Source organism: Leuciscus leuciscus (assembly GCF_965113295.1).
Source record: "Leuciscus leuciscus genome assembly, chromosome: 20".
NCBI lineage: Eukaryota > Metazoa > Chordata > Actinopteri > Cypriniformes > Leuciscidae > Leuciscus > Leuciscus leuciscus.
In genome coordinates this window covers 18,006,348-18,031,390 of record NC_138744.1, presented here as the reverse complement: position 1 = coordinate 18,031,390, position 25,043 = coordinate 18,006,348, and the positions used below count along the sequence as shown (strand labels likewise).

The 25,043-nt window shown below is 37.0% G+C and overlaps 1 protein-coding gene across 2 annotated transcripts; it reads right to left on the bottom strand.

Moving 5' to 3' along the window:
- Window positions 1-5,072: 5,072 nt before the first annotated feature.
- dedd1 (death effector domain-containing 1) lies at window positions 5,073-24,925 on the bottom strand. 2 transcript variants are annotated; one of them, XM_082149524.1, is made up of 7 exons: window positions 24,771-24,925; window positions 24,158-24,336; window positions 23,397-23,881; window positions 23,188-23,307; window positions 18,223-18,351; window positions 7,455-7,842; window positions 5,073-6,404 (listed from the first exon to the last, which is right to left on the bottom strand). In XM_082149524.1, exons 3-7 carry the CDS (start codon window positions 23,860-23,862, stop codon window positions 6,398-6,400), a joined length of 1,110 nt encoding a protein of 369 aa, XP_082005650.1. In that variant the 5' UTR covers window positions 23,863-23,881; window positions 24,158-24,336; window positions 24,771-24,925; the 3' UTR covers window positions 5,073-6,397. The 2 variants fall into 2 exon arrangements, with proteins under 2 accessions (XP_082005650.1, XP_082005651.1); XM_082149525.1 differs by lacking the exon at window positions 24,158-24,336 and having other exon boundaries at window positions 24,771-24,899.
- Between the last annotated feature and the right edge of the window lie 118 nt (window positions 24,926-25,043).

Here is a 25,043-nt window from a genome sequence, read left to right as displayed (position 1 = left end):
CAGACTGAGCGATATTGAGGATCTGTCTGATCAGTGATTTTCTAAAATAACGAGAAGAACAAAATAGGCAATAATGCCCGAAATACAATCTTCCTCTCACGAAGGAACATAAGCAGGTAATTGTAGGTTAATAGAAGAATAAACAGAGTAAACATAAAAAAATTAAAAATTATAGGCTACTTTTGCTCTTATGTCACAGGCTATGTAATGTAAACAGGACGCGAGAGTAATAATAGCCTATAGCGATTAAGCGTTAATCGATGTGTAGGCTAATAAGTCTTGGATGGCAAAATAAAATAATCTGATTGATTGGGGAAATGATGTAGATATTTAGTTAAGCAGTTAATAATTGCATTGTGTTTTATTTTTATTTTAGTAGCCTACATTTAAAAGCTCTCTTTATAAAACATTTTTTGTCAGGCTAACCGTTGTTTTACCCGCTATTTTTGTGTGTTATTCTCTGGTTATTCCACGAATATAATGTCTATAATATCACTTATTAGCATAGTAACAACAGATGACTTGTGATTGATAAGTGTTTAAACGGAGCAAACTTGAGAGGTTTATTCTTGTCTCTATTCTTGTCTCCACCAAAACGGTAGCTATTATAATGACATTTTCTTTTGAGAGTGTGTTTTCGTATTAACACGTTTCTTTATTTCAATTGTATAGCATAGGCTACATATTATTTCTAGTGCATCTTTGGGAAAGTCTGGCACTTTGGTATTTGAAGACGCGCTCAACTGAAATAATTGTATTTAGGCCTAGGCTATTTGGTGTATTCAGAGGACAAATCATTTATTCGATGTATCACTTTATTTGCGTTTTCTCTTAGGCTAATTAGCTTGAGTATAAATGCTAAACCATTATATAGGGCCTATCTAATGCTCAGTATTTCAGTTATACTCGAGTTTAATTTAGTGAATTTAAAAATATCTGCTTTATTAAAGTACAAAAAAAAAAGAGTTTGTGATTACACAATGACACTATTCGGTCACTAACAATCCAATAATCATCGTCATTGATGCAAGCAAATGCGAATTTAACATTTAAATACGCAAATAGGACACTAGCCAAACAATCTAGGCTACAATAATTTGAGAACACTACTTAAAATATAGGCTTACCTCTGAATAATTATGGGAAGTCAAGTGAACACTTCGTCTCAGTACAAAGATAAGAAGAAATGTATTTTACTGCTTATGTTGAGAAGACCATTATTCGCCTCAGATATATTTGATATCTGACTGAATTATTTTCTTGATTTGTATTATTTTAACTTACCATCATAAAAAAACTAAAACGAGTGAATGCGTGGCAAATAGCACGTTTGTTAATTGTTTTGATATAGGCTAAACTCAATCCGGATAGGTCGCCTAAAGGTACAGGTAAAAATTAGGCTGCTTTGAAAAACGTGAAATCTGTTGTCAGTTTATTGTCTCTTTCTACAATATCAGAATGCAGTGGTGTTTTGTGTAGCTATACCGTTTAGTAGCCTAGATCTGCGTATTCAAATCTTCATTAGAACATTGCATGAGTAGGCTAAATCATAAAAATACTAGGCTAATAGGCTACATTTAATATTTCAGCTTTTAAAACTATGGTTCTCACGATTTCTGCATTGTATTGCAACTCCCAAAAGCGCAAAGATGGCATCAATAATGAGTCCTGAAGATTGAATGACTTAGTATATCTTCAGAGATATGGCACCCGTGTTTCTTTGTTAATCTGAAGCAAATAAAGAACATGTGCCTGTTTATCAACCATGAAACGTGAGAGCACATATATACAGAGAGTCAGGCTGTTCAAATATTTGATAGACCATCTTCACTGTCTAAACTGAAGAGAACGTCTCCACCTTTCTGTCCATCGCTACAAACCTATTAAAAAAAAAAAGAAAAAAAAAGAAAGAAAAGTTCACTGTGAATAGATAGTCCACATCGAAACACGTTTGTTTTTCTTCGGACTTTGTTTACTGAGGCAAGGGAATATAATGAGACCTGATGTAGCTCCGCGCGCTTCTCATACAGTCACCGACACGTGCAGGTTTCATCTTAAAAGATCTGTTGAATGAAACGTATCCTCATTACAGAATTGTAAATATGTTGTAGGGTCGCCTTACAGAATTACAAAAAAAATAGACTAGTTCAACGTCATAAGCTATACGGAAAAAATCCTCACACGGTCGCGCACCTAGAAAAGAGCAGAACCCAGAAATGTGTGAACTGGCTTGTGCATTCAGTCTCTTTTTCTTTTGTACTGGCCGCCCTTTTAAAGCCCAAATCTCCACCTCTTAATTGATTTTCTCATAATTAACTCAGTGTGTTCATCGATTTCCCCCTCAGCGGAGATTCGGCGTGTGTGGCTGCGGACACTGACGGCCGTGCGCAGGCCGCGTGATGCTGTTATTACAACGTCGTTAACAAGGATACGCCGCCAAACACATATCGATCATATTGATTACAAAGCTTCCCAAAGGAGTAAACATATGTCTAGATTTTCCACAAGTCAAGAGACAAAACATAGTTCGCGCGCACAATTAGGCCTACAGAAATAAAATAATAGCCTAAATATTGATAGCCTACCGATAAAAGGATTTAAACCATGACAAAAATAAAACGCTTTTCAAGCTTAAAGAGTTTCGAACATTTAACTACGACTTTGTCAACATTCGTCAAAAAAAACTGCTAAATGAGCCCTTGGAATTTGGCCTACATTCATCAACACCCATATGTGTGTCATAGCGATGAAAACAGTTACTGTAAAACAATTATAGCCTAAATATTTGTCCTTTCACAGACATACGGTTTATATTCCGCCCTTCTCGTTATAATCGCTCCTATAGCGTCTTATTTGGCAAACACAGGGTTTTTATAACAAAAACAGCAGTAATGGAAAAAGCATACTGAAAGCTTCGCTTTATTCATGACAGAAAGCTGTGCATTTATCACCACGCGACAAAAAAAAGCACCGCTAGAGTTCAGGACTGTAAAACACGAGCGCATGCATATTTCACAGCGCGAGCTCCGTTTTTCCCAAATCAAATATTCCCGCGACGCCCTGCGCCAATTACAGCATGCAGAACAGCGCGTGCACATCCCGAGATTCGCAGGAACACGCAGAGAAACACAAGCAGAGGGAGAGAGGGCTGTCCCATGAATTAAATTAATCAATAAAAAGAAAGCAAGAGCAAGAAATCATTACAGGCAATAACTATTTCCGCCTCTCTCCTGCTCGAGCTTGGACTGGTTAAAATAAGATACGACAACTTTAGCGCGAATCGTTTTAATGGAATACAGCCTAACTAACAGAAACATAAGAAAGTAGAAACAAATATAAGTCAGGGTAAAAAAAAAATGGCGTTAGAGTACGGAAAAGTTATACATTATGCAAGATAATAATTGTATGAAGCTGTCAGTTTGTTTACACAACATTACCAGCTTTTCCATCGATGAACGCGTCGGTCTCCGTCACACACGCGAGCTGCTCGGGCACGGAAAACAGTCGGACACAGCAAAACGGGAGAGAGGGCAGATATTTGGTGTGGGTGGGGGTGTTCTCGTGGGGGGGACAGAAAAGGAATCGGATGAGGAGCCTGAATTTTAAATTAGGGGCGAAAGGTGATGGGGTCGGGTGGAGGGTGTGTGTTCGTGCGCAAATCCTTAATGTGTCTCTCGGCCCTCCCTATCTCTAGCGGTTTCCATGACAACGCGTTTGCTGAAAACAAGCAAAACTTGCATTTGTGTGCGAGAATGAGAGAAGCAAAAAATTTGAAGTGTGTAGGCTAGATTTTAATCAATATTTCACTCTTGTACGTCCTATTCCTTCAGAGGGCCTATGTCTGAGTATATGTTTTGCGTACGCTTGACTAGGATTAGGCACTAATACAGCTGCCATCTACAGGTGAAGTTAATAATTGCACAGAAAACGCGGCGAAGGCTCGAGGTAGGCCTCTCTCCAAAACACTGCGCTCTAAGCAAATAAGTGTAGACCTACAGTTTAATTTACACCGTATTATTATTTATTACATTTTCACAATTTCAGCTGTGTTTAATGCTTTGAGCTCCCTTAAAAAGAAAGTTAATGTCAATAGAGATAGGCATGCCTTATTTCTTCAGCACCATGGACAGAGCCCTAACTGAACAGCCCATGGGCACTCCTAAATATCCTCTTTTTTTCCAGTTCCAATCTAAAAAAATATATATTTTATCATCGGTTTTGATCATGGCTTAACGGATAGGGTGACTTTAATAATACCAATAGTTCAAAAGAAAGCATCTTAGCATGTACATAAATACTATTAGCCACCATTAATATATGTTCGTTTTGAAGCAAATTGTAAATGAGTGTAGACTGTAGACTATAACCTCATGGTGTAAAACCTGTTTGAGACACAGCTGGGATCCAATGGGCACTTTTCGCTCACCCTCTTTGCTTTGTGTTGGTGTAAAATTATTCAAAATCCCAACCATCTGAGTCAGCAAGTGTTTAAACGCTGGAAATATATATATATATATATATATATATATATATATATATATATATATATATATATATATTCCCTGCGTTTAAACACTATATAATATATATATATATATATATTAGTCCAGCAAGCTGCTCCTAACGAGAAAAACAAAAACAGGATGTGCCCCAGTTAATGATCCTTAAATCCACAAGGGGGTGCAAAAGCATAGAAAACACTATTTAACAGTAACTAAATGTTATTGCATAATAGCACTCTAATATTGTAAAAATTAAACTATGTATATTACCATCATATACTATATAATTATACATGATACAACTATACACTGTTTGTACACATTATTTATTCTATATTTTGTGTCCAATATATTAATATATTATAATCACTAAATGGTTTAACAAAAAGTTTCAGTGATTATGGGCGCTAAAGTACAATTAATCACAGGTGCATAATGTTATTCATACTAAAACCATAAATTAACTGGAAAATATAAGCAATACTTAGAGGAATTTGACCTTAACATTCCCAAAAGGAATTTAAAAACAGAAATTAAACACATTTTATCACACAATATCAGAGACACAACTATTTTCTGACAGTACTTTATTAAGAATCATATTTACTTAAATGTACATATTCCAAAACAACATCAAGTAATATGTTTAAACAAAAACATCAAAACACAAAAGTGTTCAATTTTCCACTCCCAATTATGACAGGACTGTTCCAAAATGAATTACCACTAACTACTACTAAACATTTCTCTTTCTGTCATAAAAGTACAAATATAACAAAAAGGGTAACACGTTATAGAAACAGGACCAGAGGTAAGTCTGGTTGTGTGTCAAGGCTGGTGTCAAATCAGCAGACATCTAATTATAATTAACTATCATTTTTCTATCTGCAATTTACAAAGGCATCTAAAGGCCCTGATAATCCACGACTTGCTGACCTTGTTTCTGAGACAAACAGCATGGTGACAGGAGTTGTCGGGACAAATGTAGTCTCACAGTAGTGCACACTGTAGAAAGTCTGTTGTAATAGATCAGCATGAATATTTACTCCATCTTGTGGCATTTCCAAATGTTGGCCATGTTGATTGACTGGTCCAGTCAAGTACTGTATAAAGGATTTCAAAAGCCATCTATATGTGACTCTTATAAGCAGTACAACAGACCACTCTGAGGAGTTCGGTTACGCAACATATCCGCCAGCCCGATGGTGGAAGTGTGACTTTGGTCTTCTGATGCATCGTTACCAGCCCAAAATCTTAAGAATTAAGTTAGCATTTAATCTTTCAAACCCTTCCAAAACAGGAGATATGCTAAAAATAAAAATCATTATCTTTTGTTAATTATACATTTAAATGTTTTTTTTTGTTTTTTTTGTCATTCTTTTGTGGATTGATTTGTAATTCCTTTGAGTTACAGTACATATTTTTTGTGTATTCCCATCCTTTCTATCTTTTATCAAAGAAATAGGTTATTTTACTTTTCCCAAACAAAGTTAAACATAACTTGAATTCCAGGGTTCACTGTAGTTCATCACATTTGAAAAATAAATAAATAATCTATACCACCTGGGGCAGAGTAAGTGGTATTCATAGATGCAGAGCCTCCCTCCTGTTTTTCTTCTTCTATGGGTATAGTATTGTGTGTTCGTCCATGTTTAAACTGACCTGCCGTGGAGAGAAACAGCCCCACATCTGAACCTAACCTCTGAACGGTCTGACAGTTTCTGAAGGAAAATGATTCTTGTGTCCAACAAAACGGCTGCCCAGTTTAATCTAGTCTCCTCCAATAGGCTCTCCATCCCAGCAGGGTCACCAACTCTCAATGGGTAATGAAATAAAAAGGCAAAACATCTTCTTCATCCATCACAACTGAAGGTCCCGTGTGAAAATGACATTTCTCAGGGCCTGTGAAGGAAACATGAGATACATCACTTTACACATATGGGAACTTGCAATTCTGTAGACTATGAAGCAAACTAATCAGTATTTACACAAAATATTCATTAAAATCCCAACAAAAAAGCTTTTGATTGCAGATGTTATTGTGTCATATTTGCATTCATAAAAAAACGTATAGCTTTATTTAATGATTTTATACATTCCATACTCATAAAAAGGTACTTAGAGCATGGGGTTTAAACTGTAAAATAACTGTTTTCCATGAAATTAGTTTTTAATAATCAAAATTAATAATAGTCACAAAAAAGTAATGTAACTAATATTAACTAGCCTACATATATTAATGCTATTTTATGTAATACATTTACCGAAATTATGTTAGTATTACCACATCTTTCTGTTATGTGTAAAAATTATTTTGAATATTTATTATAAATAATGCTAACCAAATAATAATAAAAAAAAAATGTAAACAACAAAAAAACATTCTATATATATATATATATATATATTTTTTTTTTTATATATATTTTTTTTTTATTGGCTTTAGAAGAGTGACGGTTTAAAAATCACTTATTTAGTATCTACAACTTTTTCACCAATGTTGTTTTTGTTTACTAAAACTATTCAAATAGTTTTTGTTAATTAAAATAAAGCTGAAATATAAATATTTCACGAAAAACTCTTGGCAACTACTGTAACTGAAACAAAAAACTTGACACAAATATGTAACAAAATAACTAAAACTAATATTAGAATAAAAACTAATAACATAAAATAAAAGGTAATTCCAAAAATGAATAAATACTACAATAAGTATATAGATAATACTAAAATAAATAACACTGTTTCTCTCCTGGTAGGAAAAAAAGGGAATAGGACAAAATTGCTTTCTAACACCCCCTGGTGGTTACATGTTAATATAGAGGGTGTAATAAGAGAGGATGTAGGCTATATAAGAAAATCATACTGTGTCAGCACTAATGTATGATCATTATCGTACCACATGAGTAAAAAAATACACACATTAAAATGCACTTACAAACTCACACTCACCTTTGTGTGTCCCAGTTTGTCCCATTATGTGTCTGGTTGCCAAGCAACAGTTTCCTGCCCTCCTCGTAGTCATCCTGATCCACACTGACAAGCAGCCGGACCCCCTCCTGTCCCGCTGCCCTTTTCAAAGAGTCTGTGATGAAGACCCCTTTCAGTGCCTCGAGCAGAGCCCCGCTCAGGTAGTCTGCCCAAAAAGCATCTAGGTTGGCAAGTTCTGAGAACTTGATATCACAGACAATGGAGCCCAGATCCCGTGCTCGGAGCAGCAGGTTCGCTCGGCTGAACAGTTCAAACTGCCTCTCCAGCGGCTGCTGCTTGTCTGAAGAAACTCCTCCACGAAGGGCCGTCTCATGCTCTGAATACTCCGCACGCACGCGTAGTCGGACATCTGAGAGCGTAAGAGCGTGGGAGACAGAGAAAGAGAGGAGGGTGGGATGAAGGATGGCATGCAAAGGGGCAAAGAAGTTTGATTTGTGAAGATTCGTTTTGAAATTTAAGTTTTTTTTGCAGCAAGGATGGAGAGAAATGAGAAAAACAGCAGCGGAGGAAAGGGGGAGAACACGAGAAATGAAGCAGATCAGTGGGGGGGTCAAAAGGAGGGCAGAAATACAGTCATAATGAGACTTGATATTCAGTTTATTTGTTTATACCAAAAACAAATTTGGTATAAAAATAACTAAGAATAGCAATGATTCACACAGATTTGCTTTACGCAAGTTCCTTTGCAGTTTTAAATTTTGAACTGTTACGGACAGTGTGTTAAACCAGAATGCACAAAAATCGAACTCCTTGTGATACGGCATCAGCTCCAAGATCTACTTGATAACGGAGGCCAACATCTTCAAAATGTTTAACATTGAGATTTTGGAGTCGATTGACCCAGATTCTTCACTTGTAGTCATTAAGGCTTTTGAAACCAGTAGGCTAGTTCAGGATTTGCACTTAAGGAGGGGGAGATCTAGATCAATTCATCATGTGGTGGCACTCAAATTATTTGCAGGCACACAGGGACTTGGAAACACATTGGTAAAGTCCAACATGTCAACTGAACATAGTACTTGCATATTTGCGGGTCGCAGAGATGTGAGTGAATTATGAAAGCACATAAACTGAGGCCGTTCAGGAAGTTCAGGTGGACTGAAAGCACCTCAAGCTAAATCCAGAGATGGGCTCACAGTCAAAGTTTCAGTCGACAGATCTGGTGATATTTATACTTTGATATGTGCATTTGAATTCTGTAGGGGCCGTAATTGATAGGCAGAATGAAGCAGGTTGGCTTTACCAAACAGTGGAGGTAGAACTGATGTCATGCAACAGCACAGGGAACAGAGACGGCAAAATACGATTGGAGTATACATACTGAACCAGAGCTTCGCAGTGATGTCATTTCCTTTCATGTCATTAGCTCAGAGGTCAGAGGAGGAAGTGGACCCATCAATCTTCAGAACATTGCTGCAACACAAATCCAACCTTTCTACAACCAAAGCTCCACCACAGACCCCACCCTTTTGCATGTTGGGACGTTTACAAAGCAACAGTCAATATGAAATATAAAACCATCCAGTAATGTAGGGAGAAAGCGATGACACTAAATATTCATTAAAGAAAATGAATAAAACATTGTTCAAATGCTTGAATATACTGTATTTATGAAGTAATTGTGAACAGTAGCACTTTAGGAATGATAACTTTGTCCTGGCGTTATTCATAAATTGACTGGAGCTAAATATCCAGACATACACATTCCCTTAATTCTATAATCAATGCAGGTACAGTATAGGGCTTAGCTAGTAAATATAATTACACTACCGTTTGGGGTCAGAAAGACTTTTTTTTATAAGAAATAAATAACTTGATTCAGCATTAAATTGAAGTGGCATTAAAGACTTTTACATAGCCACAAAAAAAGACCAGCACAACGGTTTTCAATATTGATGATAAAATAAGAAAGGTTTCTTGAGCACCGAATCTGCATATTAGAACGATTTCTGAAGGATCATGTGACACTGAAGACTGGAGTAATTCAAGTTTGACAGTAATAAATTATATTTTAATTTGTAATAATATTTCACAACATTACTCTTTAAATAAATTAAATAAATCTTATCGACCCCACATTTTTTGAACAGTAGTGTAATTACAAGATTTAGTAACACTATTTTAAAGTGACTACACTTTACTACAAGTACTTACTATAGTAATACGTTTATTAATATTGCTCAGTACTTATTTGAGTAAGTACAATGTATATGTCACCTTAAAAAGTGCAACCCAAGATTTTTTTTTTTTTTTTAAATGCAAGTGAGACAAGGATTAATATGAAAGACAGTGTAACTCTTGTGTGAATACTATCCTACTAATGCTTTGGCAATGTAATGCTTTATTGTACCATGCCAATAAAGCTTCTTTTGATCATTATAATTAAAAAATAACCATTCACATAATGGCCCTTACTAAATTATACTGTTCAAAGATTACCCATTTCAGATGCAGACTTAACACTTGACAAGGAAACTACTCCATGATGTGAGGTCAAACCAATTTAGATGTATTACTGATGCTACTAGTACTGTATGTTAAAGGGGTCCTGACATGACAAATCAAATTGATCTTGATCTTTTGTCATATATGAGGTCTTTGTACCATTACAACATCCTGCCAGTTTCATAACTTAAAATGTCCTCCTCGTTATAAACAAAGCATTTATTTCAAGCACCAAAAATGACTCGTTTAGATATTGCGTGATCTGACGTCACGATATATTTGCATATGACTGCGTCAAAGCAAGACATCAACGAATATTTAAACATCATTTCACCATAGGCCCCAGCCACTGGCATTCAGCCTCTTAACGGCTGATATTGTGAGTGTTGTGTCACGTCAAAAGCAAATAGAACCCATGATAAATCACTGACACTCTCTACACTGGATACAGTGTACAGATGTGCATTCAGTTTCTGACATACTCCACGCGCTTGAGTCTGTCGACAACAGCACAAATGGAAGAGTGAAAGAACGTTTTGCTTTGACGCGTCCAGTTTCAACATATCGTTTGCGTCTCTGTACAGACTTTAGAAGGATCCCGGCGTCGGACACAAGTGAATCGTTTATTTTAAAGGTGTCCCAGATTGTGTCAGAGGATTGTGTGTTTGTTAAGAAGACAGTGTAATGGAGAGTTCAAAAAGAAACTGAAGCAGACAACTGTATTGGGTGTGACAGCAGCTGCTTAAAGGGATAGTTCACTTTGAAATTAAATTTTGGTATGTTTTAGCTTACCTCAAGGGCATCCAAGATGTAGGTGTCTTTTTTTCCGCAGTAGTTTCAATTTAGATATTTTTAGGTCAAACCGTTCTTGTCTGTCAGTCATATAATGCAGGTCTATGGTCATTATCTCAAAGAGCATGCACAGAGTCCAAGTGATCTGAGGGCGCGCTGTGTGACGTGTGCGCAGACTGGTGCATAGATATATACACTAGATGTCGCCTTGGCTACTGCAGTTCATTGGAAAGAAACCGTAGCCAAGGCGACATCTAGTGTATATATCTATCACTCGCGCGCCCTCAGATCACTTGGACGTGGCTGTGTTCAAGAGGTAAAAACGATATAAATACTAGACATGTGCCGGTATTCGGTAATGCGATAAATCGCGGTAATGAATATGCACGATATTGTTAGTTATCGCGGGCACTTCAAAATACCGTGAAAAATTATAGATCAGAATTTATATTTATAGAACGCGCATTAGCTTATTTTCCATCAACCGCTTAAACAAACACTGCGTATATCCTGCGCAAAACACGTGCGCACTCTGATGTAAACAATCCCCACGTGAAGCACTGTGTGCATGCGGCGCAGTGCGCACTCTAATGTAAACAATCCTCACATGGAGAAGAAGCATGACGGAAGGAGGAACGCTGCCGACGATGTATCCCCCTTCTAAAAGTAGGGCTGCGAACTCTATGCATTCAGCGTGAGACTCACGCAATTTACACGTTTCACACGCTCTCGCGCCACACATCCATTTTCTCACGCAGAGAAAAATCACGGAGGAAAGAGGACACTGACACCGACACCGACAGACTAGACAGAGCAGGCTACTTTTGATATGAAAAAAATTCTCAGCTATCAGATTCTGTCCATTTTATTACGAAATTCAGACGATAAATACCGTTTTGGCGTTTGTAAATGTGACGTGACCGATCGCTGTAGCCTCAGTTCAAGCAAACCGATCATCTGCTACTTTTTATTTAAAGATACAGTACAACTTGGTATTTATGCCTCATACATAATATCGATCAATCAGTGTTTTTCAACCACGAAAAGAGGTCAATAAAACTGCAGGATAACAATTATGTCACAAAACGTTACACATACCTCAGGAAAGCCATTTAATGACCAACACGTTAGTTGACTAGAAAAAATAGCTATAGAGAGGAGTATTTTGCTAAATATGTGCACTATATTACATTTGTATTATATTTTTACTTGTGTCATAACTGTTATTATAATGACAATTATAAAAAAAAAAATTTAAACCAAATTATATTTAATTTAATTTGTTAATTTTTAACCTTTAATAATACCAGCTGACAGGGCTCTCTGTATGTTTACAGCATTATGTGATATATTTTTTCTTGAGAAAAATTTACATGTAGGCTATCTACTGTAGCCTACCTAATATTTATCCAAAGAGTCAATATTGAATCAAGATTGAAATCAAATCCCAAGAATTGAATTGAAATCGTGAAAATTGTGTATAATTCTGTTTAGTTACCAAATGTTTTGACGATCACAATTACACCTATTGTGATGCAAGTTGTTTTTTTTTCTACATCCCCCCCCCCAATCCATCCGTTTCTCTTGAGCAATTAAAATACCGTGATAATACCGTATACCGTGATAAAAGCTCAATCAATTAATCGCAGCATGAAAATTTGATACCGGCACATGCCTAATAAATACTGTTCGTTTTCTCACACAAACCGCTCGTTTTGTGTCTTAGGCCATCAATGTGTACTTACGATGGGGAATTGTTTAATTTGGACGATGGGGAATTGTTTTAATTTGGACTCTGTGCATGCTCTTTGAGATAGTGACCATAGACCTGCATTATATGACTGACAGACAAGAACGGTTTGACCTAAAAATATCAAAATTTAAACTACTGCGGAAAAAAAGACACCTACATCTTGGATGCCCTTGAGGTAAGCTAAAACATACCAAAATTTAATTTCAAAGTGAACTATCCCTTTAAGTAAATGATTTCATAATGCTTTGTCTGTGAATGTCAAAACACTTACATGCAACAGCATTGATACGGTTTCCTATCCAATCAGAACAGTGGCCTTTACTGACAAGCCTTAAAGGAGTTGGCCCTTAAAAACTGATCATTTCAGACAAAGGGTCAGAATGAAAATAGAAAATATATTTATTTATTTTTTTCATGCAAAAAACTTTACTAACATTATAAGTGAACCTCAAGGAACATATTAAAATAAAAATAAAAAATCCATGTCATGACCCCTTTTAAAACAAGGATGTAAATGTACTTATTACCGAACAGGAACAACATTACTTATTGTGTGTTAAGTTTAAAAGATCATGGTGCCCCCCCCCCAGAATGTTCCAAAAAATTATTTGTAATGCAGGTTGGAAAGCAGACTCGAAACACAAAACTTCTTTAACGTTCTTTTAAACACAGCACACATTTACAGAGCACTTTTAGTTCCATTAAACAAACATTATCAGAGCTCGTCACAAACACTAATACAGGACAATGGTTTTTCTCACAGAAGGTATATATAATAAGCAGCACAGTGGAGTTTTTTTCGTTAATATATGTAATGCGTCCACTGTAAGCATTATGATTTTTGTGCATCCCAGAGCATAAAAAAAATAGTAATAAATAAATAACATGAATTCACAAATATTTAGATATTTTGTAAATATATTGTAAAGATATTGTAAATTTCTTCAAAATAAACAAACAATAACTAACTATTTTTCTAAAAATAAAAAATAAAAGTGCATCATTTTATGGGGTGTTGCTCCATGTGAAGAGCTTCCACACTTATTTCGATCCCTCTTTTCTGCTGAACAACAAACCCAAGATGGAGGGAGAGAAACGAGGGCCAAAGGCTGACCGACTGAACACACAAGTCAGGGTCAAGCTTTTCTTTTGACTTTTTTTTTTTCTTTCATTCTCTCCCTCTCTTAGTATGTGAGGATGGCCAACTTGTTTTTGTTCCTGACACTTGTGTCAGTCTGTTTTTCAACTGTGGACATAGAGAAAGGAGAGGAAGAGAGAGAGAGAGAAACAAGCAGTTTTGGATGAACGTTGTTGCAATAGTTTTGCTATGTCTAATTTTTTGGTCAAGCAGGCAAAGTTCATACATCATTTCTTGTTTGTGTGCAAGAAAGCAACACTTTCTAATTCATATGGAGACTGCAGGTTCAAACCTCCTGGGTCTAGAATGAGCTTATCAGGCTACTATTTTACTAACTTTACAACCAGTGTCTACTTCAATTCTACAAAATCAAAACACTGGCAAAATTCGATTTAATAAATTAAGGTACCTGTTAACTTTACTTAAAAGTTTAAAGCTTTTAAATATTAAAGTTTCAATGCTGAAAACACATACAAAACACTGGTATGGGTCTAAACAAGAACTGTTGGGTCATTTTCCTCAGAACTGCTCCAACAAAGGTTCACAGAGGAGTTTTTTGAAGACAAAACATCGCAAAACCGAGCTTTGCCGCTGAGTTTGGCCAACGACTGTAGAATGGCTTGTTTTGAACATAGATTACACTGAAAACAGAGTAATTTCATGTCATGTAATGTTGGTGTAATATAGGCAAATTAGCATGGACTCCCAGAAATTTCCAAGGAATTTTTCATGAATTCTTTGAGTCAGTTCTGTGAAACACTGAGGCCAACAACCCCTCCAGAGAGGATTTTGTTCCTATTTTTTCCCAAATCTAGTTAATCGTTTAGCACATGTAACTGGGGAAGTGGACAGTAACAACTGAAAACTGACATTTGAACACAGAGTATTAGATTCACCCCTCCTCCTATGCGAGTTAGGAAGGGGGTTCTTTACCTTAGGACATGGACCAGGCGCGTGAGTTAAAGCACACACATGTCTTGACTGTGTATGATCGGACAGAGCGGACAGCACACACTTGTTTTTGTTGTGAGCTCTGTCTCTTTCACTCTGTCCATTCTCCTGCTTTTTCTACTCATTCTTGAGTCAACCTGCCAAGATCAAATGCGGAGTCAACACAGCAAACAGCATGTTCAGCTAGTTCAGGAGTAAAACAAAGGTGAAAGTTCAAAGGTCATTCATGGCATAGCAGAACTTGTTGTCTGAGATAATCTGAATAACAAGCATCTCCAGTGTGGATCTCACAGTCAATAGAGAGCATTCAAATTTACATGTAACCATTTGAGATTGAAGGTTGGTTTATGAACATTTTATAAGTCAAAAAAGCTCACAGTGCAGTGTACAGTAAGCTAATGTTTAAGGGAGAGGTAAGGTAAGTTAGGGCACAAAGGATTTTCAACTCACTAAACAAAAGGTCAGTGCAGAAAGTAGATTAGCTTTTGCTGCATCAAAGCTCAGTTACAGAGGGGAGAGGATCAATGCTTTAAATAAGAAGTGGAATGACAATAACCAGTGTTTTACTGGATAAGAGACACCAGGAAATACAGGCTGATGCATTCTCAGTCTCAAAGGCCCAATATTCAATAATCTCTTTAAGACATTTCATTCAGGCACACCACAGAAGTTATTAACACAGAAAACTGCTTATCCAAAGGAAAAAGAAAAGGAATAGAAAAAGGGATAGAGAAGTTGATGAAAAATGTGATAGAAATAAAAGCAAAGAATGTGAGTGTACTTTTCTGTCTGAAAATCGAACCATGAAGGAAGCAGGGGGATTGAAGCAAGTCTAAAGCATAATTGAAACATTGTCTTGTGCACACAAATGATCACAACTACAATAGACCTTAGTCAGGTTAGATGCCACATTGAATTTAAGGCGGATGAAAACAAGGCTGTGAGAGTTACGGTCTTTACAATGGCATGCACTGTATAGGTCCTAGATCATACAAGATTCACTACTCAATTTTTTTAATTGTTATTTGTAGTTTGTGTCTACTGAGGGTGTTTTTTTTCCTGAATGACATTTCATCGGCTGAAACAACGTTATGTCCATCAGTATCATAACAACAGTATAATCCATCGTAAGCATTGTACTTCTCTCCCTCACAGCCTCGTTTTCATTCCTGTCAAAAGTTAAATGTGGCACTACCCTGACTATTGGGTATAAAAATGCAATCAGTGACCAAATCTTAATTATACAATCTTGTTTCTGAGAAAGGAATGTTAAAAAATAACCTTTTCTGTAATTTTGATTCTTCAATGAATATGTTAACCATTAAGCAATCTTGTGCTGCACCAAATTACTGTTTTATAGAGGTCTGCAATCCTCAAGTTTATGAGGTTTACGATCGAAAAGTCGCAAAGTGTTTACTTATATTTGTGTGCGTGTGTGTGAGGCGCGGGCGCAATCGAACAGTGGAAACATAAAAACATACTCCGTCATTTTGTTTATACAGGACATCATTCAAACTGCAAAGTGTTTAAGTTACTGTTAATTCAAATGAAGGAAAACAAATATATTAATCTGAAATGTAGCTAATTAAATTTAAATTCATTCAGGTACAATTACCAAACATATCTCAAGGTCTTTTTGTCTTTTTATTAATTCAATTAATAAACTAATTATATATAAACTATTGTCAGTGCACTACAAATAAACTGGTTCTATGCCTTTACTTTATTAATAAAACTTACAAGGCTTAAGTAATTTATTTTCCTTTGGTATTACAGCCTGAGACATGCACAAGCCTTCTGCATTTTTGTTTTGCTTTTCCCTCCATTGTACCGAATTCGTACCGAACCGTGATGTCTGAACCGAGGTATGAACCGAACCGTGACTTCTGTGTACCGTTCCACCCCTACGCAATATATATAATTATCTAATAATAACAGCATCTAGAAGTCTGCAACTGGAGATCTGGAGAGTCGTGTGTGTGGAAATTGGGGAAAATAGCCTATAGACACCAGGACGAGACAGAATCTAACCAGACCGGGACTGAAAAATCCTACGGGCTTTTGCGGGCGGGAACGGGACAAAGCGTGAACGTATCGGGCAGGAGCGGGATCAAATCGGACACATTTTTTAAGGAAAAATCCTTTGGGACCGGGATCCAAAAATCCATCCCGTGCAGACCTCTACTGTATTACTTTTGATTGATAAGAGCAACTGCTACTAGGATAAAAAGTACATAACAGACTATAATCAAAAACATTACAACTTTGGATTTGCTTGTTGCCTTTAGCAAAAGCAAAATGCTTTGAGCAGAAGACATGAATATGCAAGGAAATAAGCAGGTTCAATTGAGGGTTTAAGAACCCCCTGCAGCGCACGTAATGAGAAAGGTTACCAGAGCCATGCAGTCTTTGTACAAGCAGATATAAAGGGTCAATAAGCATCTGTAACAATAGAGTGAAACTGACCAGTACTGCGCATCTTGGTGCAATGAGGCAGACAAAGAACGTGTCTAGAGCCTGACTCACATACGTTTGAAAAAACAAGATGGCACCCTTATGCATGAATTAGGATATTTGATTAAACGTAACATAACAACTCATCCACATTTTTATATTTTATCCTTTTAAAATCAATGATCACAATAGATTAAATAATCTATTGAGTTTTTAATAGAGTTCCCAGATTTTCATTTACGTTTTGAAAGCGAAGTTCAGTGTGTGGCTTATGCATCAGACATATATTTTGAAAGAATCCACACATTTAAAGATGGTGAAAATCTGATTTCAGTCAAAAATCAACAACATATATTTATATTTTTAGTAACACCAGAAGATGCACTGTGAAGCCAAAGATGAAAAGTGTTGAAAGGAGGCAAAATCATGCAGATAAAATGATTATAGGATATGTATCTGCACCGTTACGAAGAAAAAACTACCTATTATAGTGACAAAAATAAATATAAAATTACTGCAAAATTGCCATTGACATGAGCATCTCTATTAAACGTCATCATGAGACATTCAGCTCCCACAAGGGCATTATACAGGAAAACTTGTTCGGTTTTTAATGCTTTACAGCAAATTGGAGCATGAGGTAAATTGGGGCCATTGGTATTTTGAGACTTGAATGTCCCAGAAAAACAGTCCTTGCAGAAAATAAATGCCTCACACAATGCCTTCTTTCCTAACAAATAGTTTGGTATTCCTTACCTACTGTGCCATTATTGCCACTCAGTGTGTCTCATGTGCTCTGTTCAGAAGAGATTTTAGCAATGCCCTGATGGCAGGACAGCTCCCATCTAGCAAAAGCATAAAGAGGCTTTGGTGTGAGCAGCCTTTGAGTCCAGTCAGAATGAAACTCAAAGTGATAATAGTGCAGTGTGCAGGGAATTCATAAAGGGATGAATGGAGATGACATACGTTTAACATTGACCTATTGTGTGACGGTTTGACACTTTCATTCTGACAGCATTAGAGGTTCAGGCACTAATGAATGAATGATTGGTTAATTATAAACTGTTGAGCTCTAAAGCGTTTTATAGATACTATAAAATCAAACAAAAGGAGAGAGAAATGAAAAGGCAAAGAGATTCATATATTCAAAGAATGCTGGTAAGAGAGATTAAAATGTAAAAAAAAAGTGCTCTTACCGCAGGTCACTTTGTTGGGTGTTGGTTGAAGCTGGATTACAGGCTTTCCCCCAGATTTTCTTCTCCAGTGGTGACCTCTACCTCGCTTCCGTCGGACAGGGGTGGTTGTTGTCTGAGAAGAGCCTGCCCCTGACACAGGTATGACAACAGATTAATACACATGATAACTAGGGCTGGGTAGCCTTGGACCTGTAGCACAGAGCCCAAAACCCGTCGAGCCAGAAGCTTCGCAGCGCTTCACTAAAGCAGGGTGCACACTGTGCGATTTATTAAAGTCCTTTACGATTGTTCCTTGTCAGACTGTACGAACATGATCCTCACTGTAAGCCTTCACACTGTAAGATCTCAGTTGTCGTTGATGTCAGACTGTACGACAGTCAAGACGGGATTGAAATGGTGGCTACAAAGAAGGGATGTGACGGTGAAGATATTTTCCCACCGGTTAATCGAAGTGTGACAACACCGGTAATACCGGTATCACTGGCGGGGGCTTTGAAATCGCTAATTTGAAAGCAAAACTAAAATGCGCACATCCGCACGGTCATTCATAATGGTGTGGAGCAGAGCGATCATTTTCAATTAATTCCCACTATAGGAATGAACTGAAAACGCTCGCTCTGTTCTGCACACTCCGCGCCCGTGGACACGCACCGTTATGAATGCCCGTGCGGCTGTGCGCATTTTTGTTTCGCTTTCAAATTAGCGCCAATTCGGGGGCAGATTGCTTGAATGGTGAGTTCATTAGTCTATTATTCTTAATGAAAAACACAACAACAAAACGGTACAATGACAAATTAGCTTAAATAGGCGATTTTACATTTCGCTTTGACACCAAATATTCGGCAATCATCTATTAGTCAGCTCCTCACTCTCATGATAAATGAAACCTAAATTAAGCAGACATGTTTTTAATTGTAGTGTCTGTTCTCTAACTGAACTAAATGATTTTATATAAATAAAAATAAATGATACTGACGGTGGGGGGTGGTGCCGCGATGGGCAAGTGATGTAACTGAACTTGCTTCTGAACACCGACCATCGTAGCAAGCCTACTACAAAGAAATCTCTAATGTTAATTTTGGTCATGTTTTTTCTTGAAAAACAAAGACAATTTGACGGTCATCGTAGGAGAAGTCCCACTGCAGGACTGTGAGTCAAAACTCTTGATCTCAGTTTGAAACAAAAACAAAAATATTCTCAATTTATCCAGAATCGTGCAGCTCTACAGCATGGTAAATTAAATTAATTTCAGTCAATCAGTTCAAACTAGGATTGTCAAAAGTACCAGTACTTTGGTACCAAATCGGTACTGAAATAAAAAAAAAATGCATTTCTGCAGTACCGAGCAGGCGAGCACCAGTTATATTCGGTATCCGCTGGTAAGCGGCTGCTTTTAAACACTCCCGTGTGTATCTGTGTAAGCGCTCTGTGAAGAGCGCCAAAGGTTTCTATTTACAATGTGTTTTTGCAGCAATGATCATTGAAGCCAATCACAAACATATTTATTGAGCGTGTGAATGCAATGGCCAATCAGAGGTGTTTAAGTTAGTCAGAATCCGCTTAACACTACTCACGAAACCTTTCATTATTAACAACAAAGTGTAAACATGATGTAAATAAGAGATTCATTTATTATAAAGTGTAGACAGCTTTTTTAAATAGAGGGGGAGTTTTTTTTGCAGGAGTGTAGATCTAAGTTGAGCAGGCACTGAATGTAACCAAGTGATTGACAGCTTCAGTGATTATAAAATTGCATTTATTGACAATGACATAATCATAGCAACAGACGAAATGAAACAATCTGATACTGTATGTAAAAATAGATATGCATTAAGTTAATGCAAACTAATAGACCTGTCACTTGTTCTATGTAAGGTGTTTCTTTGTCCATTTTATTAATAATTTTCACTTGATCTTTTTATTTAAAAAAGCCTTAAAAAGGCTATTTTATTTGAAAAGTTATTTAAAAATGCAACAGCGTTCATATACATTTTCGATGCAGAGTACAAATGCGACCAGCTGTGCATTTATTTGTGCATTAAATTATAGCTGTCAAAGGATATGTATGTATTTGTGTCATTTACGGTGAGCTTATAAAACATGTATAATATATCTTAGTTTTGTTGAGTGTAATGGTGAATAGCAGCGTGAATTTGTGGGAAGCTTTGATGCTTTTAACTCCATGAGAGCAAAACAAAACCCTTGTTGTGATGTCAGTCTCCCCTCTTCCCCCTCAGATCCTTAGCTTACCACGCCCACTTTGAAGCATTTTTCAAAACTGTATTGAGGACTAACTGGAGCTGAAACAGGGGGTTACATGACACTTTAAAGGGTTAGTTTACCCCAAAATAAATATTCTGTCATTCATTTCTCACCCTCATGTTGTCCCAAACCCGTAAGTCTTTTTTTTCATCTTCTGAAAGTAAATGAATATATTTGTAATAAAATTTGAGAGCTTTCAGTCCCTCTATTGGCAGCTATGCAACAACCACTTTAACGCTATAAAACGTTCACCAAGAGATCATAAAATTAATCCATATGAATTGAGTGATTTAGTCCAAATTTTCTGAAGAGACACGATTGCTTTATATAATGAACAGACTGAATTTAGACTTTTATTTAAATATAAACTTCATCAACGCACACATCAAGCTCAAGTATGTTTGCTTGACGTGCAAGAAACAATGAGGTTCATTCTTTTGTGTTACACAGCACTAGGGATGCACCAATCCGATACTTAGTATGAAGAATGGCCGTATCGGGTATCGGTCAGATGAGACTGATCCAAATCCGATATTGTGCGTATACTATTCTGTGTTATTGTTAAGCCCCACAAAAGGCACAAAAACATTTTTCGTGTACAGTATTATAAGTGTTCTGAAGCCATTCTATAGTATAATGTGAGGTCGAAATGAATATTTAAGTCATTCAATTCAAGTTCCCGTTAAAGTTGGGCGGTATCCAAATTTTGATCCTGTCAAACCTCCTCCCTATTTTATCGTGGTATACGGTATTACCGTGACTAATTAAAAATTATGACGTAAGGCTCAGACTGCGTCACCAAACTGTTGGCTTGTGCCTAAACCGTTCAGAAACTGAATACCAAACACTAATACTGAAACAATAACAACATAACATGCACAATATTAACAACTTTTATTAGCAACAAATAGCAGCTTATAAAAAAGTGCAAATACAACAGTCAAACAGAATTAAATTAACATAAACATCCAGAACAGTTTTCACGCACACAAATCAATTAAATTAAATCACACAGCCGTTGCCATAGCGATCACGGGAAAAGTCAGAGTTCGGGAAAGTTGTGGATTCCCCTGAAAAAATTTACTGAAAACAACTGAAAAACTGTTAACTGAAACATTAACCTAAAGACAACTGAGAAAGCCTGAACACAAACAAAATGCCCCCAAAAAGAAAAAAATCTCCATGTTTTCAGTGCTGATGCGGTGGTGCATGTTGCTTAAAGCGCATCATTATGCGCATAATCGCTTTGTGCCGCACTGTATTGGAGCCTTTCATATTATAATACTTGTTTTGCGCAATGAAAGATTATTAATAGCCTTTCTTGTTCTGTCCTATCATATGTTGCTGCTTCATTAAACAGCTGCGCTATACATTTAAAAGATGTCATAACGAGACCGTTAAGATACTGATATCTCAGATATCTCTAGAAACGTATAGCTCTATGACTAATAGTATATATAGGCAATACTTGTTTTTCATGAATGTATTTTACAACAATACAAAGAGCAATGTGTAACCTTTTACCAGATTTAGTGCTGCACTTATTGTCTCTTATTTGTTCCCCACTAAATAATATTTTTTTTTACTAAATGGTCAGATTTATACAATTCTGAAAAAAAAAAAAAACTGGGCTGGTATCGGATCGCATCCCTACACGGCACATTTGAGCTTCTGCAAGAACCAACGAGGTTCATTCTTGTGTGTAACGCAGCATGTTTGAGCTTCTCCAAGAACCAATGAGGTTCATTCTTGTGTGTAACGCAGCATGTTTGAGCTTCTCCAAGAACCAATGAGGTTCATTCTTGTGTGTAACGCAGCATGTTTGAGCTTCTCCAAGAACCAATGAGGTTCATTCTTGTGTGTAACGCAGCATGTTTGAGCTTCTCCAAGAACCAATGAGGTTCATTCTTGTGTGTAACACAGCATGTTTGAGCTTCTCCAAGAACCAATGAGGTTCATGCTTTTGAGCTTCCGCAAAGGGTTTGTTTTCGCATGTCAAGCATGTTCAGTTGAGTTTCTGTTTATGTCAGTAAAGGACCACAATGGAAACAAGCCTTTAGGCTTTTTAGTGTTTTTATCCTTTTGAACACTTCGTGTTGATTGTTGTTGTTCAATAAAGTTTTCAATCAATCAATTAATCAGCTGATCAATGTTTATATGTGAATAAAAGCCTCAATTCAATCTGTTCATCATATAAAGTGATCGTGTCTCTTTAGAAAATTTGGACTAAACCACTCAATTCATATGGATTAGTTTTACGATCTCTTTACAAACTTTTTGAAGCGTCAAAGTGGTAGTTGCATAGCTGTCAATGGAGAGTACAGACCTGGCTCAGATTTATTACAAATATCTTCATTTGTGTTCCGATGATGAACGAAAGTCTTACGGGTTTGGGACAACACGTGGGTGCTTAAATTGATGACAGAATTTTTGGGTGAACTAACCCTTTAAAACTATACTAGTATATTGTTATACTGATGCATATGAATGACAATGATTAAATATTATTCTTTAATCTTTTCATTTGGCTAAAGAGTGTGGAAAATATGCCTTTTAACTTGATTAAACTTTTTAATCAACTTGCCAACAACAGCTGTTTTATTATATATATTATATTAGACTTGCAAAAAGGCTGAAAAACAGAGGCAAAATCTTTAAACAAACTTTAATAAATGAATGTGCTGAGCTGTCATTTCTGCTCACCTGCTCTCCACTGGTGGTCTTGTGTGTTTTCAAAGGATGGTATATCTGTGTTTGGGCTGATCTGTGTGTCCCGTCTGGTATCCACCTCTGGGTAGTCTATCTTCTCTCGCTCTGGAGACACTAACAGCACAGATTACACATCAGTATCTGACCATAAACATTACTGTTTTACTACTAAAGTATAATGTAGTTTTAAACCTGATACTCACCTGTTCTTCTCTTCTTTTGTGAGACAAAGGGCAAAATATCATGCCGTGTCAGAATCCGCAGCAACTGCAATAAAGGTCTGAGGTTTCCCTCGCTCAAGTACCCTCGCCTCTCCAACTCCAACAGCAGTTCAACGCCACTCTTGGGTCGGTGGCGACAGGCGATGGGGCACAGCTCATTCTGCGGCTGTATTTTTCGCCATGTATTCAGAAGCCGGGGACAAGGAGAATTACCCTGTGGAGATCCATCAGGCCCTGGAGGTAAATCTTCAGTCCATCCCTCTGGATCGAGGGGATGTTTTCCAGGATAGGTTTCATCAAGGAGAAAGGACAAAACCTCGACATCACTCTCTGTGAGTTGGGAGCCCACGATTTCAAAGATCTCATGGAGGGACAGCATCCCATAGTAGCTCATGCACTCAGTCTCCTCCCAGTACAGGGAATATCTTGTGCATTGCGCTGAAGCCATGATAAATGTCTAAATGTGCCTGGTCAAGAAGAACACAAGAATAACAAGAGTGGGTTATTATATAATTAAAGGTTTTAAAAAATGACATACTGATTAAAACACGCAAACAGACCGGATTTCAAAATGATAAAAGAACAGTTCTGAGCGGTTAAACAATCTCGCTAAACATCACATATGTTAGCCTAAGAGCTAGCTTTCAGGATCGATTTTGGATTAAAATAACAGTTCTATAAAACATTCAAATACAATTTTTGTGTCTCCAATTGGTACAAATACAACATAGAAAGATATTTACACGTTCGTAGAGGAAACACCGCTGTTATTTTGTTTCGAACAGCGTTTCTGTGGTGACCCGCCCTCAGTCAGTCCGTCCCTCAGCAGTTCCAACCGCTGTCAAACGTTCCTCTCTTGCAGCGTCACGTGCTCTTCTTATGTAACGTCACGTTTGAGATAAGAGAACAGAAGACCTAAAGCCTAAGAGATAAAAAAATACGTTCAGTTATGTTTAACTACTAAATCTACAAAACACCGTTCAATTCTATGAACGAATAATATGGTTGAGAGAGACTACGTTCAATTGTTTGTGTTTGCTGCGTCAGCTGACATTCCTGCAGCTGACTGACTTCCGCCTCTACTCGATTTTTCCTTGAACTGACCTGACATCACACTGCACCAAAAACACTCGATGTAAAATTAAACAAAACACACACGCGCGCACAAGAAACATGTTACATACTACACACAGCCACATAAGTGCACTTGTTGTTAACATCATCGTATATTAGCGTCCGGAAGGAATTTTTTGTTGTTGTTGTTGTTTTTTAACAAGGTTTTCCCTATCAGTTTTTTTGGTTCATATTTTGCTGTATGACTAAAACACGCATATTTTAGGTCCGAAAAAATCTTACCTGTACCAAACTATTTATCTGGATTGTGATTATACTCTTCAAACCCTTCAAATGCCACCCACTACTCAACTGGAACAACAACACTCGAGCGTCAGCCAGTTTTGTGGACTAATTTCCGCACAGTCGCAGATCGTCATAATGTGTATTAGGAGGAAAATCGCTCGCATATGTTTTGTAGATCGAGGCTTTAAGTCAACAAACCGTTCACGTGTCACGTTTATGAGATATCATGCGCAGAATGTCGCCATATTGGGAAGGGAAAATTAGAAACCC